Source organism: Oreochromis aureus, linkage group 14, assembly GCF_013358895.1.
Source record: "Oreochromis aureus strain Israel breed Guangdong linkage group 14, ZZ_aureus, whole genome shotgun sequence".
Lineage (NCBI taxonomy): Eukaryota > Metazoa > Chordata > Actinopteri > Cichliformes > Cichlidae > Oreochromis > Oreochromis aureus.
In genome coordinates this window covers 14,681,381-14,702,704 of record NC_052955.1, presented here as the reverse complement: position 1 = coordinate 14,702,704, position 21,324 = coordinate 14,681,381, and the positions used below count along the sequence as shown (strand labels likewise).

General features: G+C 37.4%; 1 protein-coding gene across 2 annotated transcripts in view; it reads right to left on the bottom strand.

Annotated features, from left to right (window-relative positions):
* The window catches only part of plch1 (phospholipase C, eta 1), a 71,347-nt gene that overhangs the window by 20,652 nt on the left and 29,371 nt on the right, over window positions 1-21,324 (bottom strand). For both annotated transcript variants that reach the window (XM_039598071.1, XM_039598070.1), the window contains exons 3-10: window positions 16,028-16,174; window positions 11,667-11,910; window positions 11,171-11,300; window positions 8,553-8,723; window positions 7,897-7,990; window positions 6,228-6,431; window positions 5,479-5,599; window positions 1,393-1,564 (exon numbers count right to left, since the gene is read on the bottom strand). In XM_039598071.1, the coding sequence (XP_039454005.1) occupies window positions 1,393-1,564; window positions 5,479-5,599; window positions 6,228-6,431; window positions 7,897-7,990; window positions 8,553-8,723; window positions 11,171-11,300; window positions 11,667-11,910; window positions 16,028-16,174 (1,283 nt within the window). The remainder of the gene's footprint in view (window positions 1-1,392; window positions 1,565-5,478; window positions 5,600-6,227; window positions 6,432-7,896; window positions 7,991-8,552; window positions 8,724-11,170; window positions 11,301-11,666; window positions 11,911-16,027; window positions 16,175-21,324) is intronic.

The following is a 21,324-nucleotide window of genomic DNA, read 5'->3' as shown; positions in this document are numbered from 1 at the left end:
AACTCTTACAACAACTTGTTTTGGTATGCAAAAGAGCATTTCTGAATGCATGATATGTCAAACCTTGAAACAGATGGGCTACAGCAGCAGAAAATCACACCAGATGACACTCCTGTCAGCTGAGAACAGGAAACTGAGGCTACACTTTACAAAGGCTCACCTAACTGGACTGAAAAAAAATGTAGTCTGACAGGTCTAGATTTCTCTTGGAGCATTCACATGGCAGGATCAGAAATGTAAATTGGTGTAAATATCATAAAAGCATGGATTAATACTGACTTTGTATCAATAGTTCAGGCTGCTGGTGATAGAATGGTGTGAGGAACATTTTCTTGGCACACTTTGGGCCCCTAACTACCAACTGAGCATTGTTTAAACACCACAGCCTACCCGACTATTGTTGGTGACCATGTCCATCCCTTTATGACCCCAGTTTACCACCTGCTGACAGGCTGCTTACAGAAGGATAAAGTGCCATGTCACAAGCCTCAGATAACTGAATTTTAAGTTAATGAAAAACTGCATTTTTTGTTATCATCTGTCATTTGTGGAAAATTGCAATGTATTGAGTTGCTTGAATAAGTACAAGAAACTGTTTTGGGTTTCATTTATTCAATTTGCTTAATACAAATAAATAAATAAGGATGATAAACTTTGATATTTCAAGGATTTGTTGTGATGTTGTATGTGGTGGGTTGTATTATAAAATATTTTTCAATTCAACATTGCTAGTTACAATTAGTTGTCACAGTTGTTTTAAAACCTAATCACACATCCAAGCACAAAAAAAGACAAAATTGTCACAACATCTCAGAAAAAGCTTAAAGACGGTACAAGGTTGGGCTGCAATTTAATAATTTATTCTCTTTGAAAGTTTTAAGGATACATTTTGATCCAGCACCCTGAAGAAGATTTGATCCTCTGAATCAATGTTGCCTCGAAAACTAAAATAATTTAATCATTAAACTGGAGCTCAGCAGTTCTCCAGACTTTTCTTTTTTGTGTTTTGTAGTTACCAAAACTTAAAGCCTCACTCATCATATACTAGCGTCTCGTTCTTCTCTCTTTCTTGCCTATGATTAATACATTGACCTAGTTTTTCACCACTTCCACACCCTCTCCCTCTCCCTGCTCCTCTTCCTTCACTTCATGTGTTTATGGGAAATAATTAGTGGCCTTGCAGTACCTTCTGAACTCATGCACATGAAGTAAAATTGGCACATGCACACTTCTTTCTTCACTGAAGTGAGAGGAGAGCTGATGCAGTTGCATTCATTCACAAGTGCACTAACTGACAAGTCATATTTGAATTCAGTAAGACATTCATTCATTTAAAAGCATGCACTGTCAGTCCATCTTCCATTCGTCTAACCACTTTAGATTTATTCTTACTTTGATGAGTATCTTGCCTTGCAGGCTGTGAGGACTGGGTAATGTTTTGCAGTTTCCACTCAGTACATCTCCTATGTCCAGTTTGTCTGCAAAGATTTCTCGCAGGTACTGTGCAATCTTCTTTTGCTGCTGGATGCTACAGTGGTTCTCTATGGAGAGAATCACTGGATACCTTTAAAATAAAAGAACAAGAGACATACTCAGCTTTCTTTAAGTTACATGAACGCTGTCCACACTCTCAAAATGTGCCTTAAACGAAACCAATGGACTGAAGTGAGATGGATCTGCTGACATGATCATAAATCACATTTCAAACTGTGCTCCCATTTCTCACCTCAATCCAACAGAGCAAAGAGGAGGTAAATCATAAAAATACAGCTGCACCTCTGTGGCATGGCATGGTGTATGCGAGTCAGTGGGCTGTGTGTGTGTTTTTTCATTTAGAAAAGGTGAAATGACTTGTGGCCACACAGCAGCACAGCTCAAATGTCAGGTTTGTCAGACTGACAGCTGTCCCTCAGGGGACACAGCCTCGCTTTCACTCGCACCTCTGATCCTCGAAACACACACTTGCATGAACAACACACACAGGGACATGTGTGCGCGCACACACACACACACACACACACACACACACACGCACACACACAGACGCAGGCACTAGTTCTCTGCCAAAGAGCTGAAGACCAAAAGAGACAACAGAGAGAGAGTCATTTCATTTCAAACATCTAGCAGCTCCTCTCAGGTGAAACACCGAGGCAGCCCAATGAACTGTGTAATGTGTGCTTGTGCCTGTTTGTGTGTGTGCGCATGTGATGCGGGAGAGCAGAGACTCACTCTCTTCCATTATAGCCTCGGGCCCATTAATCACATTAACAGGTGGCACCGATGATAAAAAATGTATTGAATATAGAAAGTGAAAACGGCAACAGGAGAGAAAAGAGAGCAATAAAGCACATGACATTCATTTTATTAGTCTGTTCTTGCTGTCATTATTATTATAAACACTTAAGTTAATTAGGATCAGCAATTTTTTCATAATTGGCAAGTTTCACATGACAACACTAAACATTTATTTTAAACTAGAGCATATCATCATGAAATCTTTGTTTTATTTCTTGGGTCATTAATGGCTTAGTGACTTGTACTCAGTGCAGTTAGGTCCACAATTTGCTGGATAAAGGCACATTTTTTGTAGTTTTGCTGCTGCACACAACAGTGGAATCAAACAGTTACATGATGGAAGACTCTCTGTTTTAATTTGAGTCCCCCCCTTCCCCCCAAATAAAAAATCCATTATCTGTCATAACTGCAGTTGTAGGTGTGTCACAGGCAGAGTTGTGGACCCAAAAGGACTCAGCAACACAGAACCAAACTCAAAAGCACAACTTTAATGCTTTAAAATAATTTAAAATAAAAACAGGAACAAAAGCCAAAAGACCCAAGTAAATGGTCACAAACATAAAATAATCTGACCCACTGACAGGACGACAAACAGATGGACAGAACCACTACCCACAAGGGGAGAGAAGAGAGGGACATGTACACAATAGCTGTGTCTCGTTTCAGGGGCTGCATCCTTTGGAGGACCCGACCTTCGTGGTCTACGTGGGCCGGGTCTTCTGAAGACCGAGAAGGCCGGAAGTGCGAGGCTGTGAAATGGGACAGTCTACCCTTCTGTTTAGTCAGTTTTGTGTTTGAAGTTTATTCAGCTGTGTGAAAACTATGACTTTAATCTCAGCCAAACCGATTTACTCACGAACAAATGAAACACTGAAAAAAGCCAAACAATAACATTTTTAAGTTATCTAAGTGACTTATATATCATGTTTAACCTGAGTAGGGAAAGACCGGGGGGGTCTGAAAACGATGTGCTGGGAGTCCGGTGTTCTCGCCGGCTCTAGTGAGCCTTGACTTCCTGGTCAGCTATCAAGCTGGTGGGTAACAGACTTCTCAGAAAATGTCGGAGCACTTTTGCAAATATGTGATGTCTTGATAAACCAAGCAGATATTTGAAGTTTACACACCTACATTCTCACCTGAAAATATGTTAAAAGTTTATTTTGTGACCCAGAAAGAGTAATATTTCAAACTCTTTAGCCACGCTCCTCCGCCATTGCCGCGTTTGAAAAGTATTTTTATATTATTATACAAATAATATAAATAATCATTTAATTAATAAAGTATTGAAAAGAGTGATAAGAGTAATATTACAACTAAGTAGCTGCCGCCATTGTTGGAAACTGGAATTGGCTGTGCCACGCTATGAATTCTGGGATAGGTTGGGCCACGAAGGATTAACCCGACCTATCCTTCAAATTCAGGGAAATGAAGGACGCAATTGTCGGCCGCATTTGGAGCAGCCTTCAAATTGATAGACTTCGTCGCGTCGCTGTGACGTAATCGGCCTTCAAATGCGGCCTCCAAAGGATGCAGCCCCTGAATTGCGACACAGCCAATATACACACAAGGAGGACAATGAGGGAACAGGCCACAGCTGACATTAATCTGACTGACGAGACAGGGGAAGCAAAACTAAACAAAATACACATGAAACAGAAGACTATCAAAATAAAACCAGGAAGTACAAACACTGAGGCCATGACTAAAACACGTGGGCTTGACACTGAGACTGGGGGAGAACACAGAAAGTAACTATAAAACACGAAGACATTATAACCGAAACCTGAAAACTAAAAAACAAAACTAGGGCCCGAAAAAAAAACTAAACATAGCAAAAATACAACAACAAACAGAAACTAAACCTTAGAATATTAAATAAACCGGAATCAAAAAGGTCCAATTACATAAACACTGGATCACAGACCCAGCGCCATGACATTACCTGTTTAAGAATTACTTACAGAAGCTTTAAGTTTTAACAGTTAGAGGAAAATCCTGGAGACAATTCAGTTTTACTTTGTAAGTTTTTATTGGATTTTCAAATATGGGGCCTAAAGAGATGGTAGTGCAAGAGGTTAAAAAATAATGGATAATCATGGTATTATTTCCATCGTTAAGAAAAACAACATCGTAACATCTAATTGAATAAATGATACATCTACCTCAGGCAGGCAGATGTGTTCAGATGTGTAGGGGCTATACTCTTTGCTCAGAGTTCACCAAATACTGCAAAACTGATCAGACAGTCTTTAGCGATGCAAACGGATAATAACCGATTATTACAAATTTTGATCCAGCTAGGTAACATAGTAGTTATACAGGTCTATAGAACATGTATCATGAATTTTAAAAACACAAATTTAAGCTTCATTAATATCAGTGTTCAAATGGTTTAAAGTAAACAGTTACAAACTCTGAATAGGACACGCCGTCAATCTGGTCCCTTTAAACTCAAAATAGCCGTATATTTCTGCCAACAATGTCTCAAAAATGAACAAAGTTAAGTTGAAAATAAGTTAAACAACAGGCATACGACTTTTAATTAACTTTACCAGACATTTCAAAATGCTGCCAAATGTAGTCACACTTTTTGTTTACTTACAGAAACTGAGGGTACTCCAATATTGTCTTTATTAGAAACAGATAAATGGTTTTATAACACAATCGCTGCCATCACAAGAAGCTGCAATACTGGATGTCAAATTGAGCCAATGTGGCAGCAGGAAGCTGCATCATTCAACACTTTGTTTGGGTAATGTTGGACCTAACAGAGACAAACTGTGGCTCCTCGGGGAGCTAGAGGAAGTGCTGCTAAACAGATGGCTGGGTAATAGGTACTATTTAGTGCCAGGAATCACAGTGTTCTCTTATTATCTACTTTCTGCAACTTCGTATTTAAACATTTCTGGGGAAACTTTCAATGTAATCATCAATATTTCATTATAACAGTGTGTGAAAAACAGAAATTCTGTTTATGTCATGTTAGTGAGTAAACTGAAGGATAAATAAGGCAAACATCATTTCCATTTGGTATTCAAAGCTGTTTTCTCCCACTAAAGTAATGGGATAATGGGATAATGGAAGTGTCTAGTTTCCATTAAGCATTCACAAACACTCTGTCTCTCTCCTGCAGACACACACACATAAAAAAACACACATATAAACACAGAAGTTTTGACTCACTGGTTATTTATGAAGGCGTATTTATTGATGGTCTCTATGACAGACTTGAATGGGATCTTTGAGGTCAGAGTGTAGCCATGCTGGACCATCGGCTCTCCTTCGGGACCATCCCAACAGTCCACTGTAGGAGAAGAAGAAGCAATGATTCATAAATACCGAAACTATTTATATACAGTTCTCTCCTCGGAAGAAAATACAGGAGCACAATGCTGCTGTTTTACGTTTTTAGTCTGTTATCACTGTTCAGCTTTCCATATGGGAAACACAAAAGATATTTGAATAACATTTGATTTCACAGGTTTTCTGCATGTTTTTAAATGTTATGACCAGTAGGGGTATTACAGTTTGTAAGGTTATATTTTATGTTAAAGTGAAGCTCTTTTGTCCCCAAAAGGATCCATGCAGTGAGAAAAAAAACACACACAAAAATAATTTAATACATGCTGAAATCAAGATCCCTTTTTACAATTATGAGCCACCAAAAAAATCTTGTCTAATTACATTTTCACCATAGACATACTGATTAGTTACAATAAGAAAGGCTCAGGTGTTACTAGTTACATTAATGAGGGTACTGTTCTACAGCATGAGAACCATTAAGCAGTACACCCAGTGATGTAGTGTAATGGAAGTCATCTTTCATCTATTTAAATATTTTTACCTTCCTTTTTCCCACTTTTTTCCTACATGCTTAATTGACTTCCGTGCAATGGGTCAGATCACACATTTAAATAGAGATATATCTTTACCTTCCACACAGCGGCAACCAGACTGCAGCACCCAGGCATACATGTCAGTCTTGGAGTGGGAGAGGAGCTGATCTCCGGTCAAGTAGGTGTTGTGAGAGGAGGCGATGAAGTAGTTACACAGAGGCTGGTCCATGTCTTGATTTACCTCGTGGTGCAGTGGGTTGAAAATGTCACACGTTGGACAGCGCATGAAATTTGTAAAACCTGAAAGTAAAATATGAATTTTAATTAACAAAAAAAATTATAGGGGAAAACTAAACATCCATACTAAAGGAAGTACTGAAACCATAGTTTCAGTTATGTTTTACAGCTTTTGTGTGAAATAAAATGACCCCCTTTTTTATATATCTTTATTTCTCCTAAACTAGTAAAACGTTTTTTTCTTTTTTTGAATAACAACCCATAGGGATTATTTCATAACTTCTACCCACATCTCTTGATCACCAAGTCAGTCTCTAGAAAAACTACAAATAGATGACAAACAACTCTAAAAACCACAGTGCTGTGGTTTCAAGCCACACTGTTAGATATACTTAACATTGTTAACTTTTGGGGGTGGTACAGCATGAATGGGAGTAAGAAGGAAGTTTCCTTTCATCCAGCGAGAAAGCAAAGAAATGAGACAGGAATACCAAGAGCAAGCGAAAATAAGGAAGAGAAAGGAAGGAAGGAAGGAAGGAGAAGCAGAGAGTTAATGTGGGAAAGCAGACTGAGGAGGAGAATTAAAATAAGAAAAAGATTAAAAAGATGTAACACAAATTTGGTGATTGATCACATGTACCTGACCATGGTATATTGAGATTAAGTTTAGATTTTAACAGTACACTTGGAGGCATGAATATTAACATCTGTTGGAAACACAGATGTTAAGAGACCAAAAACTGTACAGCACATCTTATTCTTCATGCTATAGAAAAACATGTACATTCTGTGACTTCTATTTGAACACCCATAATTCAGAGCTGCAACAGGGTCATACCGATCTGGGTGGCCAGACATACAGGCAACGGCGGACTTCATGCCTCAGACGACAAGATTAGTCTTACCCCCTTGTCCTCCCACCCCTCATCTACTCTGGCCTCACTGACTTTTCTCTTTTCCACCACCCGCATTCTGATTTGCCAATTTTCACACTTTGGCTGTCCTCATCCATCCTCACGCCTTCTCCTCCTTTAAGGTCACCCTTTGAGTACATGGGATGTTACTTAAAATGACACTCAGAGATAAAACCAGAACCATTCATGGTCCTCCTTTTATAGTTCCCATCATTTCTTGCCAGCAATTTATAGTATTTCTATTATGAGGACTGGAATTTACAGTCAATAATAAGAAAAATTGTTTATGAATGTCTAATATCTTTATGAATTTTAACCTGGAGACATATAAAGGGTAAAATAATATTTCATAATTTTATTTTTATTTTTTTAACTGGCCCCTTTGTCACCTCCAAAAGACCAAAATGGCATCAACTCTATCAATAGCTGGTCTTGATCTTAAGAGTATGAAAACTACTTGCAAAAAAAATAATTAGTATTAAGTATTAAGTATTAGTGTTGCAAAGTGATGATGTGCCATGACGAACACAGTGAAGGAAAGAGAGAGGCTGACACCAAGATTTAGAAATGCAAACAGCAAACTTTGAAAGGGAGGATAAAGAAGTTAAAGTTACCTTCAATCCCCATAACACATTGTTGTTTATTTTCTTCTGACACTTCAAACTTGTCAATGATTTCTGCAACATACTCTGGAGTCACATTGGTCATCTATACAGAAAAAAAGCAACATAAAATGTGAAAAGACCTATATTTGCAGCATTTGAAATCCAGTAATGCATCTAGTTTTATTTAAGCCTAGAAGGTCGAGGGAGTCAATGTGACTTCTCATTTTTGAATTAAATTCAGCAGCTCAATTTTAGAAACATATTAACCTGAGCATATCGGTATGGGAAAAAATGGAGCGTGATGAAAAATTACACCATTGAAATGTAAGAGAAGTAAAAACTCTGTTAGAAAAAAGAAAACCTTGAGAAGAAAGAAAAAGAGCATAGAAAAGTCATATAAAACAAGTCAAGTGCTCCCATGACACAAACCAATTTTAGATGCAATACATTGGCTTAGTGGAGCAGATTCCTCTGGGCACACAGCTTAGGAAAAGGGAGTTAGACACTGGAGTAACAAGGAGAGAGTGAATAGGAATATAATGAATTTCTTTTCTGAGGCCGAATTACAAATTAAAAGAGCTGATTTTTGAGACTCTGGTTTGGACTGCTCATTATAAAACTGTGGTGGGTTTTAACATCCTTTGCTGAGAATTTGATTGGCGCACCTTTTGCTCGTTGTGCAGGAAGTTGGCCAGTTCTTCTGCTGTCAGGTGGTCCTTCCTATCGCTGTATGCCATCATCAGCAGATACAGGTCCCGTCTAAGAGACATCATCTTGTAGAAGACAGAGAACTCCTCGTATGTGAGGGTGCCCTGATGATCATCTGTGTCTGCTTCCTGTGATGATGACAGAGTGATATGTCATTGGCAATATGACTATAGCTTGGAAAGCCTATTATTTTCATGCAAACTCATGCTCTGCAGTGTGATTATCAGCACAAAGCTTCTCTGGGACAGAAATTACAATTGAACATTGTTGTACTGTGTGTCATGTTGAGCTCATCTTCTTCAGTTCTGAATAAATCTACCGTTGGTGCTTGTTCTTCCCAGTGAATCTGTAGTTCAATGTGACATTTTGTCAGAAGTCTGAAAAGTGCCGTGAGTTCTTCCCACCTGTTAATTTATGTGTTCCTTGATATTTGATGCAAATGATCAAAATGCAAGAAGTTGCATATTCTATGTCCTATAAGTGAAAAGCTATTATCAATCCTACCAACATACAAAACAATGCAAATAGTCTTAAACTGTGCAGGGGTACACACGGCAGCTGCATACTGGCTCATCCTTTAACACTCATACAGCACAGGTTCACACCAGCAGCAAGCAGACACCATGGACCAGCATTTTTTATATATATAAACACATTACTACTTCCTCTTTTTTTTTTTCCTTTACTCATATCTCACTAGATGTTTCCAGGGGACATACACAGCTGGGCTCGCTGCTTATTCTATCCTGCCACCACGCTCCACCGGCTCTGTGGGATCCAATGTCTCATATTACCTGGATCTCACGGAGGCCAATTCGACACTAAATCTAATAATACTAGCTAATGCCTCCATCGCAATCCCATAATGAGCTCACTGTGAGCATTGGGGACTCGATCACAGACAGAATCTACACACAACGAAAGGGATAAATCACTGTGATTGACTTGGAATACATTGACAGAAAACAGACAGATTCTGGATATTTTAAGCACCAAAAGCTGTTCAGGTGATGATGTCTCCTGGTGCATCACTGGAAAAAGATATATTGAGGAAATTTTCTTTCTAATCTAAACGCAGAGACTGAACACTTTCAATTTATTCCATTGTGAGAGGATGAAACATTCTGAGATTCACTGTATCATCTGTGAACTAATGAAAGATTGGAGAAGAGGAGGCTTAAGAGGGTTAACAATGTTCAGATTTTTCTTATCAGCAAATTAGATTTATTTAAAAAAATGATGTAATTCTTGGCTTAAATAGGGATTTACCACACAATATGTTCTCACGAAGAGCGATTTAAAAGCTTAAAGGCACTGAAACCATTTCTCAGCCTCTACATTTGAGCAATAGGCCTACCAATGATTTCATCAAGTATGGTTTCGCTGAGTTTTTGTTTTTGTTAAATTGAGAGAACAACAACACTTCTTTGATGTAGTCATACCTGAGCAACTTGACAGTTGTGGCCCTAGTTGCCTATTGTGCCAGGACACCTACACAGGTAATCAAGCCGTTAAGATGAGTTTTATTTTTTTGATGATGGGATGTGAGAATGATTTAACCGTCCCAGTTTGGATCTTCACAGTAACAAATTGTCAGATTGTTGTAATTACTTCTGATGTCTTTGTGGCTGGATACATTTGTTGGGAGGGACTACCTTGTGTCATTTATGTTTGTTTTTGTGGTAATTAAAAGTGGGAGCTTTATTTTTAATGCTGTACCTTCCTAAAGTACACAATAATTAACATTAGAAAAGCCTGCAGTATATACAGTCTGTGGCAGGGGGGCTACCAGAGGGTCGAATCCTGCCCACAGAATGGCTTTGAAAAATGTGGACATTTCACATGAGGAGGGCATAAAATGTCAATGTTTAACTGTATTTACAGTCTTCTTGCTGATAAAGATATTAAAAAGTAAGAAATTACTGATCCATTTAAGGTAAATAAAAAATAATAGAAATTATCTGTGAATTCACATATAATCTATTGCTTTATTTCTGCCTCTGCAATCCCAGTGAACAACAGTAACTAGTTTCCTTGATTTACTCCAGCTGCATTTCTTTATAATGTAGAGAAACTAAAACCAAGTTGAAATTGCAATAATCTTTCTCAGGGCATCTCTTGGATTGAATGTGTACTTAAACTTATTTACACCGAAAGTAATGGGAATCAGATGTTTTATATGGGTTGGAATAGTTTTACTGGAGCAACCCAGCAAAATGAAATTTGTCACATGAAGAAAAAGGAGACTGACATTCCTGGTTTATGCAGCCGGGACATTCCTCACTATCACTACTCTTCTTACATTAAAATATTCTTTTCCTATAAAATTATCTTGTGCATAAGGGCTAAAATACTACTAAATATCTCTAACATATATATTTGAATTACACATAGGCATAATAATTATAGCAGTTGAGCTCCTTTAATGTGCTTAAATGCAAAACCTTTATGTTGACCTAAATATTGTAAATAAAGGATTTGAAACTGACTGTCTGTTTGACTTTGTTCAATTTGGCAGCAACGCTTCAAGTGGACTGTAATGGCTGAATGATTTGCAATGGTTTCATATTCTAACCTGAAACATTTGCTTGACCTTCCTGCGTGGCAGATTGACATTCAGCTTGTGAAGAAGTTGGTAGATTTCGTCAATGTTTAGTAGGCCATCTCCGTTCTTATCGGCCTCTTCAAACGTCTGCTTCATCCATGTGAAACACACACACATTAAGGAAAAAGAGGTAGGTTTTATGATTATATGTTTATAAAAATTGTCAGGATAATTTTGGGCATTTCCACTTGTTTAATAGAAAACACAGACAAACGTGGATGAAAACAGTTTAGGCAAGAATATGCTGATTGCCAGCTTTAATAGTAGAAACAATTTTTTGACAGTTTGCGGTAATGCAACGTTATTTTCTAAAGGAAAACAATTATACTTTGCATTGTGGTGAAGCATTTTCTTTTAAAGTATTAAATGTTTCCTTCTGAGCTTAAAAAATATGAATACAAAACTGTTTTCCTTCCTATAAAACCGATGTTCATGATTTCTGTGTAGCTATTTGTTTAAAGGATATTGGTCGTGTGTACGCTGGCGCTTGGCCAAAGAGTCCTCATCACTAATTCCGGCCATTAGGTAGCGAAGACCAGTTATCCAGGTTCTGGCTTCCTCTGCATTTGATGTCACCAGGTCAAGGGACTCCATGTGGTTTCCATGATAAACTGTGAAACAGCAGGCAGGGTCGAAGGTGCCATCCGCATGCCTATGGAAGATGTCCGACTGACCGCCCTCTGTCACCTTATACAGTGAATCAATGGTGACTGACAGTGAAAAGAAAAGATGGAAAGAAAGGAGAAAAATAATTAATTAAGAAGGCAGCTTGTAGGTATCATTAATAATTTTCTCTCTGGTTAATACTGAATAACAACTTAAATGAAAGGCTGCTGATATGAAACTTTTTTTTAAAAAGGATCTAGTTAGTTACCTCGTATAATAGATGTATTATAGTAGTAAACACTAAAGCTTTAGTATAACATTGTTGGCAAAAAATATATTGAAAAGTGACAGAGTTATGCCATCTGTTTACATCTAAGACACAGACATTTATCCCGTGAATGCCAATTTGCTCTAAATTATAGTGTACAATAAAAATTTGATGTTTAATCTATAGCAAAAATGAAAAAAAGCAGCACCCAAATGCTTTTAAAAAAATCAATAAAAAATGATATGCATTTGGTTCAGTTTAAATTTATTTATATGGAGCCAGTTGTCTCAAGGCAATTTATATTCCAAGGTAAAGACCCTAAATTGTTAAAGAGAAAACCCCCAACAATCAGAGTATTTCCAGTGAGTAAACACTTGGTGACTATAGGACAGAAGAACTCCTTTTTAACAGGATAAAACCTGTGGCAGAACCAGGCTCAATGAGGGGCAGCAATCTACCAGGTGGGGGGTGAGAAGAGAAGGGAAAGAGAGGGAAATAAGAAGAGAATAGAGTTTTTAAAGATGAATTCTTAAATAAGGTTGAATGGGTTTGAGGGCTGGAAGAGACAGGATGGAAAATTTAAAGTTCATTATTTGCTGACAAATTGAAAAAAATATGAATTAACAAAATTAATTGCCTTCAACTTCAAGAAAAAGAAGAACCTACAGAAGCATAATGACAAAAATGCGCAGCTGGCAGAATAAGTGCAAAACATAAAACAAAGGATAACATGAAAAGAACATGAAAAGCTTTTTGAAAAATCACCATGATTAAAAAGATGCCAGTTCCTTCACGCACTGCTTTTATGTGAAATACATAAAGGCAGAGAAAGAACATAAGCTGCTCCTATAGGCTTCAGCATATCACAGCCTAATAAGATTTCAGTATAAACCCAGCTAACTATGAGTCTGTGCCTTTGTGAGGAGAGAGAGAGTGCCTGCAGTAAACTTTGACCTTTGCTGACTCTAAAATCCACTCAATGCAACGCTTGTTGCTGCTTTTTTCCTTATGTCTATAAAATGTTTTGTTAATGACCCTCATCAACGCACAAAGCCTTTTACTCAGGACAGTAAACCTTTTTGTTTTAGCATAATATATATGTGACTAATTAAAGAATTGATGAGTTTTTCATTAAATTAATTGCCTCTCTACTCATCCTAAAATACATTTTGTTATGATCCATTCGAAAATTATCCACCATCACACTCTTACATAATCTCATCTCTGAAATCCTGCTACAGTATGACAGAAAGTAACAATATGGCCGCCTTGTTTTGATACTGCTAAGAAACACACACACACTTTCAAAGAAATATTCAGGCAGTTGTTGTGTGTTTCTATTAATCATGTCAATGGAGATTATCTAAGAGGCTTATCTAATGTTGACAGTCTACTCACAGACACACACAAACACACACACACACACACACACACACACACACATGTAAGGACAGGTCCATAGACAGATGTATGCCTTAGTGGGTTGATATAAAATAAAAAAGTGCCAACGATGCTTTGAGGGGGCCGTGAAACATATAACGATAATCCTCTCAGAGCCAGAGCAATGTGGCAAACTCAGATTATTAAACTTCAACAGACATTCCAGGAAAAAAAGAAGGTTTACTGCTGCAAAAAAAGGAAATAGCCACAATCTGTCAAGCACTTTGAAACATGATACGTGCTAAAAAATAAATAAATAAAAGTATTATTAGTGCTATTATTATGTAAGTAGAAATAATCTTATGCTGATAGCTTTTTATAGCTTTAACTGTTGAGTATTGTACTAGAAACAGTAAAATATCAAATAGTGCAACATCTGCGTGATCAGACAATTAGGCATGCAAAGAGCAGAGTGGGGTTTGTAATCTCTCTCTCATTTGTTCAGATCTAAACAACAAAAGCGTCTTGTTTCAACCCATAGCACATTATTTTTTTCTGTATTAAACCAAATCACAATCTTTCCAACAAGTTACACAGGTGCAAATGACAATATATAATATCGATGACATTATTCTAGGATTTGTTTTATTTCGTGATTTTAAACCAAATTCAGCAATTCATATTAATTACCTAGTGCATGCTGCAATATTGTTTGGTCTTCTTCAGGCCATTGTTAGGAGGCGGCTATGCAGCATAATGATGTCATAATATATCACAGCCAATTAGAGTTTTGGGTATGTAAACATGATGTTACTGTTGTGAAATAAAAATGGCACAATTCTTTCCTAAGGTGCTAAAGATGTATAAAAACAAACAGGTCAATTTAGCCTGTTGGTATGTAGTTGCTAGGCAGTATTTTGACATCATAATATCTGTATTCATAATATACATAGGAATGTTGAGGGGCCAAATATGTACCTTTGTGCAAATTTTGGTTGTTCAGCTACTGATTTTTTAAGAGAACTTCGTTGAGATAAAACATTTGTGTGTTATAGTAAGATGCTGTAGAATATTACAGTAATGTATGACACAGTACTTTAATAGTAGCATTTTATAGCACAGTCTTGTTAGAACTAGCAGTGGGCGATATACTCAATGTATTACGATGGTTAAAATGGCTTTATTCTAACCACCAAGTATAAATTGCAAAGGCAATATTAAGCTGTCTGCATGTAATTGACTGAGGTTTTTTTTCTACCACAAACTGCGAATGCATCATTAACCCACCCCTCCCAACCAGAAAAAGTTCTACCTGGCACACTGCGTTGAGCATGCGTATTTATATACTACCAGATAGGGAAAAATATGGCAACAGCGGGAATTTCAGACGAGCGAGGGAATGAGACTCACTGTCGTTTGGATATAACGAGGAGGATGTTGCACAAAATGTGGTAATTTGCAAAGCATGCTGTAAAATTGTTGCCGCAAAAGGCAGCAGTACCACAAATTTATTCCACCAGCTGAAAAGTCATACAGTGTAAAATGAAGAATGTTTTAAAGTCCACATTTTCCTCATATCGCCTAGTTGGAACACAACTGAAGAAAATTAAGAAGGACAATCATCTCAGCAACTAAAGGAACGGGCCAGCAATTTGAGGCGGACTTGAGCAACTAATGGGAAAATCAGAACATCAAACAGAGAAATGATCTGGTTTTCATCAATAGATATATCTCATGCTGCTACTGTAAAATGTCTGCACTCTACTTCGGTCATACGGCATCTTGTGGTAGCAGCCACAAAGACTCTACAAACAGAGTTGGGGTTGATGGATGGGTCAACAAATCACTTGATTTAACACAAAAGACTTCTGCTCATTTCTGATTTTTAATCAAAAATATACACTACTTTCAATCGTGAGTATTTCTCAGACTTTACTCCTCATTTATATTGTAACAAAAGAGCCTTTTTCTACAAAGAAACCTTTTAACAGGATTTAAAAACTTTTGGATTCATTACTGAACTTGCCTGGTTGGTCAACTCCTCTCAGCATTTTTTTTTTCAGTCACTATTTTGCACTCTTGAGTTACAAAAGCAACCATTTGACTGATAGACTAGGTTAAAGCATAGTATGGTTGCCTGTAAAAACTACATAAAAAATTTTTTTTTTGATATGTCAGGGGATTAATGTGCTTGACATTTAAGCTTCAGTACGAATCTTTGGACCATAGTGGAAATCGCATGCTCAGACTCAAGGCAAATCACCCATATGGTCACTTAGGTTGAAGGCTTGTACAGTGCTACTTCTTGATGTGCACCCTCAACTTAGACAAACTATGAAAAAAAGTTGTAATAAAGAAGATTTTCTCCATTAAATGTATCCACGATGTTTAGAAATTATACCATAATTTGATAGAAAGCCGGACAGAAGGACAGATGCACAAAGAGTTTGTGTATGTTATTTTGAATCTGTGTGTCGATGCAGAGGAGTGTGTGTGTGTGTGTGTGTGTGTGTGTGTGTGTGTGTGTGTGTGTGTGTGTGTGTGTGTGTGTGTGTGTGTGCACGCATACTCACTCTTGGCCTTCTCACTCTTGCGTGAGGGCTTCCAGCGGATGCAGGAACGATGTTCATCCAGGTAGAAGAGCCTTACCAACCCTTTGGATCCAGCCTTCAGCTTTACCATCTGTGTCCCTGACTGCATAACACTCATGCATCGCTCCACTACAAATAATGCAGACACACAAACACAAACAAGGTTAGCAGAGAACCATATCAAGACAAAAAAAGGAACAGGTGTTTGGCTTTAACTGTATTTTCTCAGGAAGAAGTGTGGCAAAGTGTCACAGAGTCACACAGTTAGTAGTTGAGCCAGCAGCTGATGTGGGTCAGACACCAAAATGAACAGAGATTCTTCTGTGTAAACACACAGGGCTGCTTTTCTGTTACCCCGCTGACCTCCCCATGAGAGCAGCTCAGAGAAGGAAGAAATAGAGCGATCTCAGAGAGAGAGAGACTCATCTAATGTGTATGTCTCTGTTCTAAGTTTCACAGAGAGCCTAAAGAACTGTTTGTGGAAAAAATCTTCACATTATGATGAAGCAGGTGGAAGCTAAGATTGGGCTTCATTAAAGGCTGCTGAATTTGTTACATACCTCTGCAGATTTTTTCAGTTTTAGTGTTTCAGTGGTTTCTGGTGTCTGTCTCTGCATTTTTCCCTCTTCCCCAATACAGCTGGATTGAATGCAATTCTCTTTGAGGGTCTCACAGTATTGAATGGATTTCTGCAATAAACTGAAATAATTCAAAAGCAGAATCCGTGTTGCTGCTATTCTGGATTATCTACAGACCTCACTGTGAGCAATATGATTTAAATCTATGATCTGTTGATGTTGTCTTTGTGGAGAAGGGTTTATGGTGACTGGATTTAGATGAATTCACTGCCAGGCTTCAACGTTTTGGTATGTGCACCTGCCATCATTGCTTTTTTTTAAAGTACTGTGGAATTTAAAAGTCTCTGCCCATCAGCTTTAACATGAAACACACACACTTATTGCAAACTGATGCTTAACATTTTCACATTAAACACATTAAACACAGGCAGATAAAGGTTCACTGTCTGCCCCTGCATTACATTGTACATATGTGTGTCTACACTATACTAGGAACTGAAAACTCAATTTCTGGTAGTTATCTACTGGCAAAGGTTCAATTAAAGACACTTGAAATGAACAGGAGTATGGCGAGGAGGGGGGCAGGGTGTTCTGAAGAGAAGCACAGAGGGACTGAAATGATGGTAAGAATTGACTTTGTGTTTGATTGCTTGACTGTCTAGCACTGTCCAGCTTTGAGAAAGGATAAAAGACAAAGCTTCAAACTTTTTACTTTGCGTGACAGCTGGTGGCAGAGATATAGACAGGGATGACAGCAGAGAGAGGGGAAGATTTCCATCCTCATTAGTGGAGTGTGTGCACGATTCTGCGTGTATGTGTGCATGCATGGCTGTGCATATTTCATGTTTTCACATAAGTATGCATCATTTCTGTGTTAACATGCATCAGTCCATACATACATGCATACAACACTTATATAAAGTAGAGAGGGGAATGAAGAGGTTAAAAAGAAAAAATGTTATGAAATACCTGAAAGGTTAATATTTTAGTGACAGGTATTCACATGTTTGGCCTTAAAACAAGGCTGATACACTTTTAAAAGCATCCCCCTCTCTTGACAAGACTGCATTTCCCAAATTTTAATAATCATTTTAGTTTAATATTAAGTTTTGACAGTGATAGAACAGAAACACACGGTTGGAGAGTAAACTCTGATCTCTCAGGGACACTTATTTACTTACAAAGATCAGACCCGATAAGAGCAATTTTATAGATATAGCAATCCATGTGTAAAAGAGACACAACAACAAGCATGACACTGTAGTGAAGATCTGAAATATCCTGTGGTTCATGTAGTGACAAAGACTAGAACTGCCAGCTTCGCTGCCTGCTTTCTGAATCTGCTATGAGCTAAATTACTTTCTTAAGGAAAATTCAACTAGTAAGATGTTTGCCAGCACGAGTGCTGGAGCCAAGTCCTGAAGGCTAAAGCAATCTCAAAAGGACACGAATCATTTGCTGCCACTGAAGAGTAGTGATAGTAAAATACCATCATACTCCTTGTTTGTTCCCTGTTCCCTTTTTCATCCTATGGAAACACAATTTACATTTCAACCAGAAGTCACATTTTTTTCAGATAAAGGTGAGAGAAAACACACCAGACAATCAGTGAAAACTTTAGAATGGGATACAATGATTCTATTTATTATAAGGGCTACTTAGTGAAAAAAAAAAAAAGATTATAGGAGGCAGATTAAAATTTGAAGAATGGAATTAAAGCAGCAAAACTTGTAACATATATAAAACAGCTTAATCTTAAATTTTCCAAGTTTGTGCTCCCCCACTTTGAAAAGCAGTGAAGTAGCCCTTTAACTGTAAACTATAAGCTATTTCAGTAGATTATGGTGATGAGTTCATGTCTGACTTTAGATGTATAATGTGGAGCCACACCACAGGCTGGAGCTGAGGAATTCACTTCCCAACCCTTCGAGATGGGAGGTGATTACTGCCAAGCGTAACACTTTGTATTAAGGTACAAGTATTCATGGTCAACTAGTTATTAGGATACATAGTTGTAGCATTAGGGCCATTTAGAAGTCCTTATTCAGCACTTATTGATGTCTTATTGAGCATTCTGTATTCTATGATTGCTTGGCCATTAAGAAATTTCCCCACAAGAACCCTCTGTGTCTAAAAACTGATGAATTAGTCATGACGAAATTACTTTGGGATTGGGACCAAATTTAAGGGTATATGGACAGCTGTAATAGGCCCAACAAGATGTAATTCATGTACTTCTGCTTTCCAACAAGGGACTGTAATTAGGAGGTTACTGATAAAGGAAAAAAAGCCTGTAAATACTATGTGAACATTAATTTTATAAACCAAAGTGGATCGCTGACAGTTTAAAACAAGAAATAAAACATACACATCAGAGTTTACTTGTAAAGAGTTGCCCATAAACCATTAAACATTTAGTGGTGCATTAAGGTAAATGCCAATTCTTCTTCTAAACACAGTATATAAATGAAAGCAAGCTCAAGTTCTCATGTCCCATTTCAATGTCTTGGATCAAAAAAGAAAATGTACTCAGAGAGAATACATGCTAAACAAAAACTCTCTATATATCAAAACATTTTTTCATATTACAAACACAGCAATGATATTATTTAGTAAAATTAACATGCACTGCAAAAAGTAATGGTTAAGATGTTAAGAAGAATACAGTTAAAAGCATACATGATAATAACTAGTATATTTTTCCTGCATCAAATCAATGGTGAAGGAACCTAAAGACTCAAAATCATCAGGGTTTCCAAATAAAGAAAAACTGCCTAAAGAGTCCATATCAAAATTTGAAAAAGGTAAAATATAGTTAAGTTGTATTATATTTGTAATAGCAAATACACAAATACACAAAAATAAATTTCAAAATGCATTTTTTGATGACATGAGTGATTATCTTCAAAGACAGCAAAAGTCAAACCTCTTGTGGCTCTAAAACACATATTTAAGCATACTTGACAGAGCACACACTCAGCAGAGCGCTGAGTACAATCTGCACTCTCTCTATCCTGAGGACAGGCTTAGCAATGGCACAAATTTTGCTTTCTATACGAGATGAGTTCTTTAGTCACAGATGCTCACTCCAGGGACGTACGGAAACACAACCATAAACATATGAGTCCAAAAGCCGCGTATCACTTCTGAAGGTTCACAGCACATTATGAATGCAAAGATGGTCACACAGCCTGCCATGTTAATAACACAAAAGAGAACAAAGATCAAAAGATACATACAAATATGTGCAAATTACACAACAAGCTATTTACTCTAACCGCCAGTTTCCAGCAAATCAGAAGAAATATCAATAGAGTTGGGGTAGGATTAAGTTTTAGCCAACAGTAATGGACTGCAAGGGTCACCTTTTATAAATGATAAGCTTGAATTTAAGTAAAAGGATTAGTAATGTGAACATCTGATATGACAAATGGGCATGACTAAGATATAAAAAGGGAAGGGCAGCGTCACCGAGTTAACAAAAATATATTTACTCTTATTAGATTACAGTCACAAATTTTTTCTTGTTTTTATGTAAATATAAAACAAATACAGTTTTTGTTCTCTGTAAATGACCCACCTCTACTTTTGCTTATTATACACCAGATGCATCTTTTACACCATTTTGAGCTCTTGTTACATAAATGTTACCTAATGCGATACTTCTGAACTTACTAATATTTTTGCATGAACTGCTGTTTTGGTCTCTTTTCAACTGTTTGTTTGAACCAGAAAAATAGATAAATAATAGTAAGCAAAATTGTCTCTTTTAACACATTGGGTATCTTCAAAAGCCCCTCACTTGACTTTGAAGTTATACTTCAGAAATTTGGGCTGTGATTCGTCCAGTATATCTAAAGCTTCATTCCTCTGCACTTCACATACACAAAACATTAAAATCTATTGTTGTATCCAAAATAAGGCCCCAGTCAGATAGGCCTAGAAACAGTTGGCAACTCCCAGGCAACCACTGGTTGCTACTGAAGAATGTGTATTCTCTAACTGGTTGGCGAGTGGTTGATGGAAGTTACTAGCAGTCACTTGGTGAAATCAATCGCAAACAGCTAAACTTCCTTGTGATTTCTTTGATTCTTAGCAGATTGCTGCAGTCACCAAAAAACTGTGTGGAAGGCACCAACTTGTTTGTAAAAATAAGTCAGCTACGCGCTAAGTGACAACGAAACCGCGAAGAGAACCAAACAAACCAGTAATAGAGAAAGTTTGCCTTCAAAGTAAAATTTTAAACTTTTACTTTCAAAGAACTTTACTTTTTGGTTTGCGTCTCACTTTTATAAGTTTCACTACCAGTCAGCAAGCAGTTGGGGAGTGTTTGTAGAAAAGCCAGTGTCTTCCACGCCAACTACAAGTGATTGTGGCAATCATCGAACTAAAATCAGCACACTCTTTGCAATCTTTTTCACCAAATGACTGGCAGCAGCCACTCGCCAACCAGTCAAGGAATAAGCATTTCCTCTAGGGACCACAGGTTGCCAGGGGGTTGCCAACTGGTCTTTAGGCCTGTGTGACTAAATTTAAACTGATCAAACTGTCTAAACTTGTTTGGGAGATTTGCTCATTAAGCGCCTCAGTGACAATGCCCTAATGAATAAATTAATTCACAATGACATTGAAATATTCTACAGTACATACACCTATCAGCTTTAATACAACCAGAACCTGGATCTTTTTTTTCTTCCATCA